The sequence below is a fragment of the Colletes gigas genome, unplaced genomic scaffold (genome assembly GCF_013123115.1).
Source record: "Colletes gigas isolate AHSC1104 unplaced genomic scaffold, ASM1312311v1 Colletes_gigas_Sc00002, whole genome shotgun sequence".
NCBI classification, from domain to species: domain Eukaryota; kingdom Metazoa; phylum Arthropoda; class Insecta; order Hymenoptera; family Colletidae; genus Colletes; species Colletes gigas.
In genome coordinates, this window is record NW_025106631.1 from 8,216,655 (window position 1) to 8,232,973 (window position 16,319).

Below are 16,319 nucleotides of genomic sequence, written 5' to 3' on the forward strand. Positions count from 1 at the left end.
ATAACAGAACCAAATACAAGAAACACAACGTAACTTAACATATAACATAACTTATAACTAGACTGCGGATGTTCATGCATTTATGGGAAATTTTAATCCTCAATAAATTATAGAACGCATTTAATATGCAAAAATATGAGAAATACTTAAAGTAAGATACGAATTATTATATTTAGGGGTTGAGACAGCCCTCTGCGAAGCTTCCGTTTCATTAATTCTATTAATAAAAATGTGAATTTGCATAAAGATCCGCAGTCTACTTATAACTTTCCGTAATCGTTTCGTATCGTGAACAAAAACACGAATAAACATATAACCAGAACCAAATACAAGAAACACACCGTAACTTATAACTTTCCTTAATCGTTTCGTATAAGATGAGGGGGAGGAGAAGGAGTTAAAAGAGTAGAAAGGAGGGGAATAACTGGAGTAAGGAACAGGAGACAGGTGGAAGTAGGAAAATAGAGGATTTAAAAAGTAGATGATAAATGGTGTTATTACAAAGCCGATAGAGCTAGTATCGCACCCAAAAACTATAGAATAGAATAGAATAGAATAGACTTCCCAATATCCCAGTCGTCTAAGGCAGGACCTGCTAGAAAGCCTTACTGATGAGTCCACTAGTAGGCTCCCTCCTTTCTTTTCTGTCCTCCTACGAAATTCTCCCGAGTTCCACACCCCACAAGTGCATTCAAAATACAAACGTTAATTTAATTTCGGATAGAACCGATCTATTTACCGAATCTATCAACAACTGTATACGAGTAGAATCTACAACATTCACCAATATTGCCAAACAGAACCCACTCTGATTGTTTATCCTATGTATTTAACATCGACTACGAACTCTGTACAGCCGGACTGGTCGAAACGAGTAAATAAATATGGGGAACCGCCCGCGAAGCTGAGGCGTGAAATGTGAAAAATGGCGTACGGAATTTCTTAGAGCGAAGGATTCGAAGCATCGAACGGGGGGTGGGCCGCGGACCAGCAGAATTCCAGGCGCAAACACCGCGCGCGGATCTCTCTGATTCGAAACGGTGCGTGGGGGGGTCAGTTGGCCGCAAAGGCTGTTTGCGGCAAAGCGTCGTAAATTCTCGGAAGAATTTCGGCGCGAATCAGGGTACCAGCATAGGCGAACCAGAAGCTGGGGGCCGGCGACCGCAAACGGTGAGTTCCGATAGAGCGACCGGGACACGTCCACGTTGGCGGTTCGATAGCGAGATTTTTTTATTTTACGCCGGTTCAGAGTTCGGTTGTTTGCGGCAGCAGGCTGACACCCATGGGAGAGAGGAACGATCGAATTTGAAACGGTGCGTCGGGTCACCGTGTACAACGGAATAACCAGCGAGCCGGTTCCGATTTGCATTTCAATCGACCGACCCTGTATCATTTCCTCCCCCCCTCGCGCAACGAAAAATATGTGGATCCGATTCTCCACCACCCCTCCCCCGATGACACGAACGTCGCGACGATTAACTTCGCGGGTGGATTTTCCAGATCGATGACGATCGTTTACCGAACCACCGCGCGAGCCCGATTCGCGTCTTTTTAACGAAACAAATTCGGGCAAATAAATCAACGCGCCCCGTAACGACTATCCAGTGGTATTTCCCTGCCCTCCACCGTAATTTAAACGCGCTTAACGTACGGAACAATATTTTGCGGCGCGTTTAACCTACGATAGAGCACTTAAAAGAAAATTCAAGCCGGTTTACTCTTTACCCGGCTGCAACTATATTTATTGCATCCCCGCATGAAACGTTGCATGTTGCGTTCCCGTGCCATTAGCGTTCGCGATTTTCGAACCTGTTGTGGACTCTGCGAGAGCGCAGTCGATCGACGAACGCCCGTAAGTCGCGATCTTCTCGATCGTGACGAGTACGCTCGTCGGAAACGCTGATCAAGAGAGCGATCGTTTTTATTTCGAAAAATAAGCGTTATCATGGAAGCTCGTTCGTTCGGGGAGAATATATCTCGATGGAGGGAGATTCGCATTTACATTCTTAGCCCATTACACCGCCGGTGAGTTATGGGAGTTCATGCGACGGCGTTCGAGAGAGTCTGGACGACGGCGATAGATCAGCTTCGATAAAGCGGAATTTCGCGAAATCAAAATTACCCGCAGCCTGGTCGCGATAGCGCCGAGCTCGAATTTGCATCCCGATAGAACGTTTCTTGCCCGGCTTCGTGTGCAACTGGTCGACAGAAAGCTCGGAATTATCGCGTACGCCTGGCGTCGCCGTCGTAACCGTCTGCCAATCAAACTAAGCCTTGAAATCGCCCCGGAAAACGTCGTTCGATCGCCCTTTGCGCAAAGCTTCGCGTAAAACTGCATTCGTTATCGAATAGGCTACTTCGTGGTTGAAACCAGAGCCAATTGTCAGGTTGTCCAGGCTTCAAAGGAGTCGCGTACACTCTTCTATCTAAATTTAAATTAGGATTATTAAAAACGCGTTGCAATACGTACAGTCACTCGTATTCGTACGCTATAATAGTGGATTCGCTAGAAACGAAAAGAAATTTGTTTTTGTTGTTTATACCACTTTCAAAAGCAACAAGTTTTCTTTTTAGTGAGTGGGAGTAACTGCGTAGATTTTGTACTTTAAAAATTAAAAATTAGACACTGTTGAATAAATTTCTTGATTTCTTGAATCTTGAATTCATTTAAGCATCGAAATTAGATGACCTAGGGCCCCCATATATTTTTACAAAGTCAAAGCGTAACTCATGGTTTGGGAGTAATTTTTAGCGGTCACGAACGAGCCCCGTAGAATTTGATCCGTAATACACGCAGCAGATTTCCCTCGTTAACAGTTTCCGTAATTGTGCTTTAACGAAAACTGAAAGACAGGGCTTCCGCAAGGTATCCAGTTTCGCTGGAAGCGCTATTTCTGCGGGCTATTACGACGCCGGGGGATATTACACCCATTATTCTGTCCAGACTTTTAACCGGAAACACGGTGAAATTGATGGGAACGGTAGAAGGTTTAACCTGGGTGGGGAGGAGGGGGGGGGATTATAAAATTACACGTAGCGGAACCCGGATTCGGGTTTTTAATTACCCAAAATCCTAGCGTCGAGTTACGGTCAACGGACCGAGCAGACAGAGCTTCTTTCCAAGCACTCGAACAATTTATTATTTCTGGTCCGTTGTTAAAACCCCGGCTATAATTGCTGGGGGAGGCGAAGAGGGGGGTGGTTTCAGCGAAATTCTATAGAATCAACGTATCATTACGAGGTTTCCACGATGCGGGATAACAAACGTGAATTATACGGGGCCGTTGGTTCGCGTTTATAATCTATAAAGCGTTTCCAGGAGAGATTGGGCCCACGGGGATCGCGGTAAATAGAACGAGCAAGTACGAAACGAGGGGGTTACGTTATCGCGGCCGCCGCGTTGTAAATATCCGGAATCGCGTAAAGTTCTACAACTTATCGCCCGATTCGTTCCAGCTCAGCTCGATTTTCAATTAACGCCAGGTCATTTCGACGACGTTCCTCTCTGGAAATCAGGACGTGTCTTCGGGGGGAATAAACTGAAATTGGCTGTGTATTCTTATTGTAAAAATATCCGAAAGAACTTTAGCTTCAAGCAAAAGTCCTCTGTGTACGAGTAGAACAGTTATATGAGAAATGACAGAAAATTATAACAATTTCGTTGGACCCACGTTCGAGCGCCTATTCAACAAGTAGATACGTTAGAGCCATAATTTATTTCGGTTTTAGTAGGGGGTAAGCGGGCGTAGGGAGATCGAAAATTCGAGTCGACCCGTGTCCCGCGTTACCCGCAATCCGAAATTGCCTTGATTTCCATTAACCCATTAGTATTCTAAACTATCCTCCGATTCTGATTCATCGCGAATTCCGGATTGTTTCAAATTCCGGACCGCGCCGGGACGCTAATTCGCTCGCAAAATATTCCAAATAGACCGCGGAGACGGGAGCTCGTTAAAAATAGCCGGGGAACAGGACAAAATAACGAACACGGGCGAACCAGTTTAATGACAGAGAATGGGGTTCCCGAAGGAACAATGCCTCCCGTGACCCGGTTTCTTCGGTCAACCCGGACTCGATGCACATCCGCCGACTAGAATAGAAATTACAACCGCCTCTGATTTCTCTCGTCGAAACAAATACCTGTCGAATTTGAATCCTTTCAATTTTCCCCCTCCCCGCGAAGAAACAATTTCCATCCAAACTGCAGAGTTCCGGAACACGCCACTGGCGATGTCCAAAAGATCGGCAAGTTGCTTAAATTTGTTTATGGGAACGTTAGAATATTTCCCTGGAAAACAACGATTTCATCGCGACGGTTCGTTACAGTCGAGAGTTAATTTACGGAATCTCTCGTTCCGAACGAAAGAAGTTCCGCGGTCGTCGAGATTGCCGTTCTTTCCCCCGTTTAACTTCATTTCCCAACTGCCTTCTCGGCGAGAAGAGAAGAGTTCCCTTTGAACACTTCCCCTTTGCTTTCTTCGAAGACCAACATCGAGGAAAGTGGAGTTAGAAGCGATCGAAGAGAAGGTAAAGAAGAAGTACAAGTAGAAATTTAATTTTTACGAGAATATCCCAGGGACGCTCGAGGACCTTGGAAGCTTTTAACTCTTATCCGGATTATTGTGCAACAATTAAATACACGTGGTCCTCTATTGCCTCGTCAAGTATTTACGGCTCCCAAGCAACTCTGCCGTTCTGTTAATTTTCACAAAAAATGATAAAATTAAACGAGACAGTGAATCAAAGAGTCGTCGAGAAGGATTAACCCCCGTTCGTATCCAGCAAGGATATCGTTTAAGAAACCTCCGGGGGTGTGCTTGGAATATTACGGTGTATTTCTTCCGCGAAGTATACAACGGGTGTCAGGAAGCGGACGCGTGATTCCGGGGGGGTGCATCGAGCTCGCGATCGCGAGGGTTGCTCGAGGGTAGAGAGGATCTTGGAACGCTCGCAGGCGGACGGAAGACAGATCAGAAAAGTTTCGCGAGCCAATCACCAGACGTGGATATCGGGTCTGGCGATAAAAATGACAAAGTCTCGGAACTTTTCTGCCCCGAGACCTCCGCCCCCGTCGACGACGATTCTTTTGAATTCGTAGACGTATTTCTCAGTTGAGCGATTGCGAATTTATCGATTGCCTGGTCAACACGCGAACCCGTCGAACTTTCCGCGAGCCCCGTACTCGATGCCGCCGATGAATATTCGATGGACGGTTTATTTGCCTTGGACACCCCGTTGCGAGTACCTCGCATTAGTCTCTCGCACGTTACTCGATCGGAAATTCCCCGAGATTAGGTCCGATTTTCGGCCGGAAATACAGCAAACGTTCGTCCATCGACATAATAAAAACGCTCGTGAGCGTGGTCTCGTTATTTTATTTATTTTGGTAGACGCGCCAGAGAAATTTAAATATTAGTTACACTGAAAAACAGTCGGACGTTGAAATCACCAACGATTTTCCAGGCATTTAATCAAAATACAGGGTGTATCAGTACAAGCGGTAAAAGGGTGATTCTGGATGAAAAAACAAATCGAAGATAAAGAATAAAATTTGTTCATTTGAGGTTTCGTTATCGAGAAAATCGATTTGTACTGTGTTACTTCTGTTTATGGATTTAAAGTAGATTTAAATTAAAAAAAATTGTTAAAAATTGCACATTATGCTACATATACAATTTTCTAAATTAGGTTCGTATAAACTAATGGATTCTAATTTATTCTGTATCTTTAATTCTTCAAATGCCAAATGATTCTCGCTTGTAATCGAGGAGTGCATAAAATATTCTTCTTATACTCGTTTGTTTTAACATGACCCCATAGATACAAATCAAGGGGTGTTAAATATGGGGACCATAATTAGACAAAATTGAAGATAATAACATACTAAGAACAAATAAAATGATGATACGTGCTCAGGAAATCATGTCAACATCTATTTATCTAAGCCATAGTTAAATACGCGCGTGCTCGGTGAATATTTACAGTGGATTTTCTGGACAACGACACCCCAAAAGAAATAATTTTACTCTTTATTTTCAATTTGTTTTTTCATGTAGAATCACCTCCTCTCCGGTTGTACGAATATTAATCGTGAAATGCTTACCTGGAGGACTCTTCTTCCCTCTCTGGTGGTTGGACGACGTTTGAAGTAGTTAGAGATAAACTAATAAACATCGAGACACATTTGGACGTATAAGGGTGGGGGAGGACGAGTGATCGGGGTTGTAACTTTTCTAACCGCTCTCATTTATTTGGTAACTCATAGATATACACGTTAACGTCTCTTAAACCTAGAGAAAATGAAAACGTAAGAGGACTGCGTGTGTCCCGTGAACCGGGGCAAAAGAAAAACGGGCGCGTTCGTGGTGCCGCGACCGGCCGAACGTCCTAAATCATTAGAAAAATACACAGTTTACGCGCAAATCCTTCCAACCGAATCGTCGATGTTCCGAACTTGTCCCGCGCTTAACGACGTTGCTCTTCGTTCCTCTAGGCGTGTGTGCGTGTGAATGCGTGCGTAACGCTCGCTCGCGGGGGGCGTGTGTTCCTTTCGCGTCGCGTTCCCGGCCTCTCTCCTCTCTTTCTCTCTCCTCTCTCTCTCGTTCTGCCGATTAAATCGCGCAGAAGAGTTAAATTAATTCGTACCGACGCGCTCGCTCATTTACAGGTTTTTCTACTTTGCGATTTCAGCGCCGAAAATGCTGCTCTGGCTTTCGGGCTGGATCCGGGCGGAACACGTTTCTATTTCGCGTTCGCTCAGCCCTCCGTTGTCGGCGTAATTTTCGATCAACGCGTTAATTTCCCCCCCGATCGTACGACTTGAATCGTTACTCCGTTCGGCCATTTATAATTTCGCTGGCGCAACGACGATCCATTCGTTTATTTTTTCAACGAGGATGAGATTTTTACAATATACACGGGGACACTTTCAGGACTTTGGGCGAAGCGTGCTGGGGAAAAGAAGAGCCGTTGTTTTCAGTTAAGCGGGTAGCGACCGATTCGACGCCTCCGAGGTCGTTAGTTTAAATCAAGGTATGTTTTAAATTTAGACGTATCAAATAAAATTACTCACCAAGAGAATTATAATCAAAGAGTTAACCGAGTGATTGGGACAAGCGAATATTGCCGGAAGTGGAAGGCGTGAACGGGAAACTCCGAGCCTGCACGCGTCGAAAGAGTCGCCCCCGCTTCGAGTTGAATTTATTAAGTTAATCCAATCGGCCAGTTGAACGCGTCGCGGTTAATTCATTCTCGGTCGAACTGGTTGCTAACCGGTTACAAGTTCAACGCGATCCACGTCGTTTCATCCACGACTCGAGTGAATTGTACTAGAAGACAACCGTGCCCAAACATCTTCGCGAGTTCAATTCTCTAAACGACCATCGAATACCAAGCAATAATACGGCGACGTTCGCCACGGTTGGCCCCCGTAACGTAATCACGAGCTGGTTGCAAGGGGTCAACGCTTGGACGACGGACGATACGACACTCGATACTAATCAGCAACGTTGATTTCTCTCGCGAGATGCCTCTGATCCGACGAATTATCAGCGTACGAAGGGAAAAGTACACGTTCCCGTGCTGGTAACGTCTTATCCGTCTAAAGCGTGTTCCATCGTCCAAGCGTTAACGATGGCGGACGATCGATGGGCCCGCGAATCCGACGCAAACGAACTCGCGAGAACCTAGCGGAGCACGCTCGACGATCCTGAAACCGCCTCGACCGGGAACGAAGGACGCAAGAAGACCGCTCGGGTCGCCGTGAAACCCAGCGAACGATCGCCCCTGGAGTCCTCCGAGGGTGAAGATCTATGTACAGAAATAACGAGGCGACCGAGACGGCCTCCTTGTCGCGAAAGGAACGACCCGGAGACGACGGATGGACGCGATCCAATGGTACGTGGCTTCGTTGATATGTTCTACTTAATGTCGAAATCTTATTATTGTACGGCCGCTCTGGTAACACTCAACAATTCTTGGGGAAGACCCCGTATCACGGTCGAACGAAACCCGTTCGCAGCTCGCCGAACAACGCGGAGCAATTTTAAATAATGTCTCTGTACGAAACGCTACGGGTCCACGAATTAATTCGACGCCTCTTTGTTCGGTTCCGCCATTTTACCGCACACTGGGCTAACGGAGGCGTCTGTCGATATAAATTAAGAAATCTTGGACACTGTATTTTTCCTACAGAAACGTTGACGCTAGATCTACGGATCAAATTGTTTTTTTTAACCCATTGTCTGACTCGTCACAAGTTCTTGATGTCAAGATCCATAATTGTCAAGCCACCATCAATCAAATTTTACAAATTGAAATCAACATATTTTTTTCGTAAAACAAATCTATTCTTTTCCTTGTACGAACGAATTTAAACAAAATTAAACAGTATACATTTGAAAAATTACATTGAATCGTGAGTCAAGGGGTTAATATAGGCTCGTTCAATGAATCGAAATTGCCAACAAATGACATTTACGAGTTTGGTGACCGTAAGTATGGAACGTCCGTAAATCTGTGGCCGAGTAAGTTGCTCGTCGAACACATTCGTCGCGCCGGCGATCGCGATTCGTTCTCCCGTGCGTTCTTTCGGATTTATACGGATGAAAGGAAATCCCGATGTCGCGCGGACGCTCGTCGGTTCGATAAGTTGTTCGTGGCTTCGGGAGTAGCCTCGTAATGCGAATAAATCGTCGGTCCGGCCCGATCTCTTCCGCCCACGTTGGCTAACTCGCGGCGAGATTGGATCGCGACGATCCTCTCCGTTCACGATTACGACCAGCGACACTTTTGCGGCTTGCAACCGCTCCCGGGATGATCCGCGACCTGGGATTCGGTTTCCGGACGACAGCCTGCGATCGACGGACTAACGAGGAAAGGATACAGACGCTACCAGCGCTCTCTCGGCCTCAAAATCTAACCCACGATACAATAATACCCTCTTATAAACAGCGTTAAAAGTCTATAATTTCAAACGAAAACGAAGCTATAATTCCAAATAATTTCATATTCAACGCTACTTTTTTAGTTGATATTTCAGGATCAAGTTTCGATCTATCGCGTGTTAAATTTTGATTTTATAAAAAGAGCGCTGGTCACTCGGTATCTTCTACTTGCGAGAAGGAAGATTACGGATAGGTGGTAGCGTTTTATTTACAAATCGAGCTGCCTTGGCCATGCTGGGTGGTCGAGGAACTCTTGTCAGAGGGCTGGCGAGGTCAATCGGGTCTCGATTTGCGAGAATCTGTCTGGGAGAAGGGGTACATCATTGGATATTACGCAGCCTGCGATTTTGCACGTCGTAGGAACTTTTCTGGCCAAAGCTCGGCCTCCAAAGCTTATCCGTGGAAGCAAAGAAACAATGGAATCACGGTGATCGGCCCGCCGCGAATTAGCCCTAAGAGAAGAAGAACATCGAGCAGCAGACCCGCAGCTACCATTATACACATCGACGTTTCTTGGCATCTTACATTTACTCGCGTTAAGAATACGAATCGTACAAAACAACTATTAACGTCCGCCCGTTGGTCTACGCTCGGAGGGGATCGTACGATCCCCCGATCGAGCCTCCTCGATACCTCGACGAGATCCCACGCGATCGTTATCTCGTCCTCCTCGACTTTCCTCGGCTCCGTTTTTAACTGTCCCGAGATCCGTGTGGCTCCGTGAGACCCTCGATTCGTCGGAAACTCTTGAAACTCGCGGTGTCGATAGCGATCGGATCGGAAATGATTCGCGACGTTTCGATCTACGGGAGAGCCCGGCGTAAATCGCGAGACGCGTTATCTCGTGGAAAGTTTTCGCGATCCCGCCGCAAATCGACGGGAAACTTCCGTACGAGTCTCTTTTCGGACGTCGAAGAACATCCCCTGGCGCGACGTCCCCCTCTCTTTACGAACTTGGCCGCGCCACGGTTCGCGTAAGAGGACTCGATGGACAAGGGAAGAAGTTTCGGAGCCCGAAATAGCCAACGGGCAGCGCGCGGTTGGACAGTAATTGATTAGCTTCCTCTAGTCGGCGTTCTCGATCGAGAACGTTCCTCCTCGACCAGCTGGACTCTCCTCTCAGTCCTCTCTCACCCCCCTCCCACCCCAACCGGTCGTGTTATTCTTACTTAGCGTTAGGTAGATAGTTTTAATTGGTTACTTAGGCGCGTTGATTAGTTACGATTCCCTCCAGCCCGACCCAATCTCCCGCTGGACGCTAGCCTACGGATGTGCTTTCCTCGATAAATCGCGACCAAGGTGGATGGCTTCGAGTCGCCCATGTATACTTTCTTCTATTTTCTCTCGCGTTAAAAGAGTCTATCTCTCTCTCTCTCTCTCTCTCTCTCTATCAGCATCGTCTCGAACATGCGAACGTCCCTTCCGGCGGAAACCTCCAACGCGTCTTCCCGGACCGTCGAGTCTCTGTGTGTGGTCTTCGTTGCTCTCTCCTGCCTGGCACCCTCTCTCTTCCCTCCTCTCTTTCGGTCGGATCGAGTTCAGTGAAGGAAGACGCTGGTGACGGACCTGGTGGTGTGGGGCGGCAGGTCGGGGGCCTCTGTCGGGGCCCCCTCGTACCCCTATGCGCTCAATCCGAGCCGGTGGATCTTCGCCGAGAGGAAGTTGTGCAGGACGAACACGATCGGCTTCGGGCAGCTCTCGAGGTCCAGCTCCTGAAACGGTACGCGGATCGTCAAGTTTAGCCGTACCAACCGGGGATCAACGAATCCACCAAACAAGTTACCATCGCTTCTAAGCTGAAACAAACTCGAGATTCGAATGCTCGACAAGAAGCGGAGGACTTCAAGTTTCCTACGGAGATTCAAATTAAGAATTACAAACCCTGCGTTTCGTCGGTTCCTCCATTTACGACCTGGCAAAAATGTTGAATATTTATTTGCTACAGTATGTATTTAATTAATGTAGTTTTACAAATCGAAAATGCTGTTCTTAGGGGGTGCTATAAACAAGTGTCCTCCTCAGGTAGTACTGACCTTTGCAAGGGAGGGAATTGCACCAAATGGATACGAATTTTCATTAAAAATTAGTGTTCGAACTATTGAGATCCTATAAAGAGGGGAACGAGTCGCATAGAGAGAGCAATAAAGTCTCTTGTTTTTTGCTTATCGCGAACATATTCTTGGGATATCGAACAGTCGGGGTCGAACTTGCCAGGTCATCGTCGAGCTTAATAAAAATTCCGAAGAGGGGGCGGAGGGGGGAACGATTTCGAGGATTCTCCATTTGCAGGTTCGTTTCAGGCTGCTCGAGAGCGGAATAATTTTTCCATCGAGACGTCTGTCGCGGTGGATTCTCTCCTCCGATGGCTTCTTTCCCCGCCCTACGGCGCGCGGTTATGAATGGCCATTGAACGGTACCGGACGACAGTGTTCGGAGAAGATGTAAAGTACGTATTTCCGGCATCGTTCGCGTCGAGGGCTCTTTGAAAGTGACGAGCACAATGGGATTACTTGGCGCACAGCCTCCTCCCTTCTTCGCGGTAGCTGCGCGCCCCCGTCGGCGATAACAATCATCTCGATGGTCTGCGCCGAGTCAATTAAAATTCTCAATACTTTGCCCGGCAAGAAAGGTACCACCGCTTTCTTCCCACAATGCCCGTCCTTTCGATCGAGATTTCGTTTGTCGCGGCATTATCAGCCACGTCTGTTCCAGCGGGCTATTTTTCTCGGGCTAATTTCATGCAGTCGCCTACCATGGTCGAATTTTCGCACTAACGGATCTTTTAACGGTGTTCGATACTCTCGAGAGAAAATTCGGTTTTCATCGATCGGATGAATTTCTGTTTATTGTTCAAAATTTATGGAAAAGAAGCTGTCAAGTTTCTTCTTTAACACCAGAAAGACTGAAACTTAGTATATACTTATATTGCCGAAAAGCAGTCAAAATGACCGCATTGTGAAAGAATAACTAATGTGTAAAGAAATTTGTTTAAAATTAATTTTTAATATTATGAATTTAGGGCGCAAAAGAAATAAAATAAACAACTTGTTGGAACAAGTATCACTGCATAAAGATTCGAATAACAAGTACTACTTTAGCTTATCGAGAAACTGCAAATTATCAAGTATACGCCCAAATCGACAATTTATCATGTAACTTGAAAAAAAAATGAAAACTGTTATTTCAATACAGAGCCGAACTGGTCATATAAGAGATTTAGTCGATTCAATAATAAAAGTCATTTGATTATTTAAAATTTTCCAAGCAGTTAAAATGACTGCTTTTGGGCAATATAGGTACAACACATATGTATACTGGAAATGAAGGAGGTTGGAGGTAACTACAATTATTAATAAACGCATTTATATGTTGTACAAAAATTGTGTCATTATATACATAATTGTTTTTCTAATTGAAATTAAAAAGCAGTCAAAATGACTTCCTTGGTCAATCTAGTGTTAATGGTCTTTCTGTTTTATTTTGCTTCGCTAATTATCGAAAGAATTTCGTGGATTACTCACAATCTCGCCATCCTCCCCGCCGAAATCGAGCCACAGCAGACGCGCCCCGTCGTCGGCGGACATTTTCAGTTTGTCGAAGGATCGTCTCCATAAGGGCGCCGGGGGTGAGCCAGGACTGAGCCCGTTTCCACCCACGCCCCTGGTCCCGGCAGCGTACAACGCGAAACCGTCCTCGTGGTTCACAACCAACTGGCAAGCTTTTCCTTGCCACGTGCACCCTGGAAATCGCGAAAGACACCTATGTATACCTTTGTCTTTCATACACTCTGCTTCGAGTCAGTTTCCACATTAATTTTTTATACTCGTTAGAAAGCAAACGTCTCGTTATTCCTTATGTACCCTGCAACGTAGTTTCGAACGTTACACCGCTTCCGTCATTTTCTTTCAACGAGTTTCTATATTCCGGGAGACTTGCGTAACCATTATACCTATTCCGTTGCATTTTATCTCTCTTGTTAAATTAAATTCCGGAACATCGTTTCTACCCGTACCGAGAGACTTTAAATATTTTACCCAAGTAGCACTCTTCTACGTGTCCTCTGACATCTTCTCTGATATTCCCGGGATCAACTATAGAATTTTCGATTATTTCGACCCAATTGCCCGTGAACCGAACACGCTGGAAATTTTAGACGCCGTTGGATGGTTCGCGATATTCTTTTCGATTTTTCTAGTCCATTCGAGGTCCTTCTCCGGCCGTGGAGAACCAGGGTGTTCGTGATCGATGGATTTGACGAGTGGGGATCGAAAAAAGCTCGCGCGAACCGGCCTGGGTCGGGCATTAATCTCGATTTATTATTGCCGTTCGTCCACGCTGGAAAGAAATTAAAATTCATCGAAGCGAACGGCCGACGCGCTTCTCGCCCGTCGAGGACAACGAGGAGGATCGGGATATATCCCGGTTGTGCTGGTTCCCTTCCCGCCGGGAAGATGTATGCGCGCGCGATCCCCGTTGTTTTTCTCCCGCTCTTTATTTCACGTTCGAACGCGTACACGGGACGCTCGACCCGTGGAACGAACGATTACGCTCGAAAACGAAATAGGAAAATATTTGTTTGTTTCCCATGGGGGGCAGGAGGGACGGGGACAGTTTGATCGATGTCTGGAATTTCGGAGCACAATTAATTCCGCTCTTTATTCGCCATATTTCTCTTTCGACCAACGGAACGACAAAGAAACGAGATCCAACACTCGCAATCACGCTCGGCGCGCCTCCATCTTTTCTCGACTAAATGTTCACTCTGTTTTCACGTTACGATCGATTTGCAAGAATCTAGGGGAACGTCGAGGTTCCGTTAACCCTTTGCTCTACAACCACGTGCGAGACTCGTGGTCAGGTATTCGGGCCTAAACTGATTATCACGTGTGAGAGTTGTGGTCAGGTATTCGGATCAATTGTAGACACCACGTATCACTGTGGAATGGCTCGAAGGCTGGGCAGTTTTGTTTAAATTCTAGGCTCAATTTGTTGGACTTTAAATCGTGGGGCAACGGGTTAAAAAAGTGCTACTTGGATTACTTTGGGACGTAATGAAAGTTCTTTTCGTTTGCTCCAGAGAGTTCGTTTAAAAATACAACAAAAATAAATATAAAAATAAATATAAATATAAATATAAATATAAATATAAATATAAAATAAAAAAAAAGCTCGTTTAAAAATTGATTGTCAGAGAGTTCGACTCGTTTAAAAATTGATTACTTACGAACGGTGTATTCGCGCAACGAGTGGGCGGCCGCGTGACAACCCTGAACGATCGCCCTGGCCCAGGCTGCCAGGTCCCTTCTCGTCTCGGCGCGCAAATGATGCGTCACGACGCCGTCGATCGTGCCCACCCGCACCGCGAACGTCGCGGCGTGCTGCGTCGCGCCGCTACTGCTACTCGCCGCCTCGTTTGGTCTTGTCGGCGACGAGACCAATCTGAAAACATTCCAAACAACACCCTCGCGTCAGTCAAAATCAATTGCATCAAATTAAACTAATTAGATTCGATCTACGAATTTTTTAAACGGACGCTCGAGATAGTAAATCAGATAGTTCACGCTGTTTGAACTTTTTAAATAATTGATAGACATTTGAACAAAATTGAGGCAATATCGAAGGGTTTATAGAACGCAGTTTCCATAGTAAATCTCTATTGAACAGTCCCACTAGTTCACGCTGTTCGAACTTTTCAAATAATTGATAGAAATTTAAACAAAATTGAGGCAATATCGAAGGGTTTATAGAACGTAGTTTCCATAGTAAATCTCTATTGAACAGTCCCACTAGTTCACGCTGTTCGAACTTTTCAAATAATTGATAGACATTTGAACAAAATTGAGGCAATATCGAAGGGTTTATAGAACGCAGTTTCCATAGTAAATCTCTATTGAACAGTCCCACTAGTTCACGCTGTTCGAACTTTTCAAATAATTGATAGACATTTGAACAAAATTGAGGCAATGTCGAAGAGTTTATAAAACGCAGTTTCCTCGGTCGTGCAACGTATACGTATCTTCGTTTGACCGCGATAAAGACTTTGTTATAGCATTTAGTAACCGGGAACGAGAAATGGATTTTATACGATCCTCCGCGAAGACGTTGCTGGACTGATAAATCGCAACGATGTTCCAAGTTAGGTTTACGCCCTCGTAAAATGCACCTATGTGTTTTGCGAGATCATCTAGACTGTTTGTATTGTGAATTCTAATATTTTCTAACACTTGGACTGTCACATTCTCGATATATGACAGGATTTTTTAGCCATGGGACAAAAGCAATTAATTCAGAAGTTGAAATATTAAAGGAGATACATTTGTTCGGCAGTATAACGCGTTGAACGTCACCGGTTAAGCAAAGAGTAATTACCGAAACACTCTTCGATGACAGGCGATGAAGATAAAGTTGATTAGTTTCTCCGAGAGCATCTAAACAGCCAAGTTTATCGCGAGCCGCTAACGACCCTCGACGAGGTATGTAAAGCTATAACTCTCCTCACATATTCTTTTTGTTTTCTGAAATCGTGGCCCGTCGACTGTGTAATTTTAGTAACAGGATGGTTAATAATCAAGAATACACCAATTAACCTAACGAAACTTCCATCGATATCTTTATTAACGCTAGAACTACCAAACCCGTCAAAATGACCCATTCGTAATTTCTAATAAAACTTGCAAAAAATTAACTCGACTGAATTTTTGAAAATTTATCGCAATTTTCTATAGGAGAATATATAAACACTTATTTCCATTGCATTATATATTTCTTCGCGTATCTATTGTTGGAGTCCAAGGAAGAATACGAGTTAGTGGCGTAGACTTGTTTAGTGTCGACAGGGCTTACAGATTCGACTGAGTACAAGAAGGCCCTTTTTCGGGGTTTTGTCCCTATTTGTCGGTTTGTACAAGAGGGGAAGGGGAGCCGGATGATTACACTGACTTTGTACGGCCTTACTCAGCGATGTGACTCAAGGGGAAAAATACTATGATTCATGCGTGCCATCCGACACTATCGTTTCAATTTCTTTGGTACAAATGAACACACTATAATTGTCGGTAGTTCTAGTGTTAATATTACTTTCTTTCCACACGTGCACGCTTTCCTCGATCGTTTCACTGTTAAAATCGATGTCGCAGAAGAAGACGAAGCGGAAGCTCCTGCAATAGCAATCGACCTGTGAACAAAGGGAGGAACGGGCCCGAAGAGGCCATCGTCTGGCGGCGCTAAAAGCCGCGGGCAAAACGTCCGCAGGAGTGCCGGCGCGAGGGGTGGAAAGCCGCGGGTTTCGCGTCGATGGGGGTTGAAGTGGCGCGGCTCGACACGTAACCACCGCGTCAGCGTGCCGAGAATTCTCTTGGAAGGTAAATTACCTCG

At 45.5% G+C, this 16,319-nt stretch overlaps 1 protein-coding gene across 2 annotated transcripts in view; it reads right to left on the reverse strand.

Annotated features, from left to right (window-relative positions):
* Nucleotides 1–10,160: 10,160 nt before the first annotated feature.
* Nucleotides 10,161–16,319, reverse strand: part of LOC122403809 (beta-1-syntrophin) — a 348,571-nt gene continuing 342,412 nt past the window's right edge. For both annotated transcript variants that reach the window (XM_043407560.1, XM_043407552.1), the window contains exons 6-8: nt 14,170–14,384; nt 12,467–12,684; nt 10,161–10,657 (exon numbers count right to left, since the gene is read on the reverse strand). In XM_043407560.1, coding sequence (XP_043263495.1) covers nt 10,565–10,657; nt 12,467–12,684; nt 14,170–14,384 — 526 coding nt within the window. In that variant the 3' untranslated portion in view covers nt 10,161–10,564. The remainder of the gene's footprint in view (nt 10,658–12,466; nt 12,685–14,169; nt 14,385–16,319) is intronic.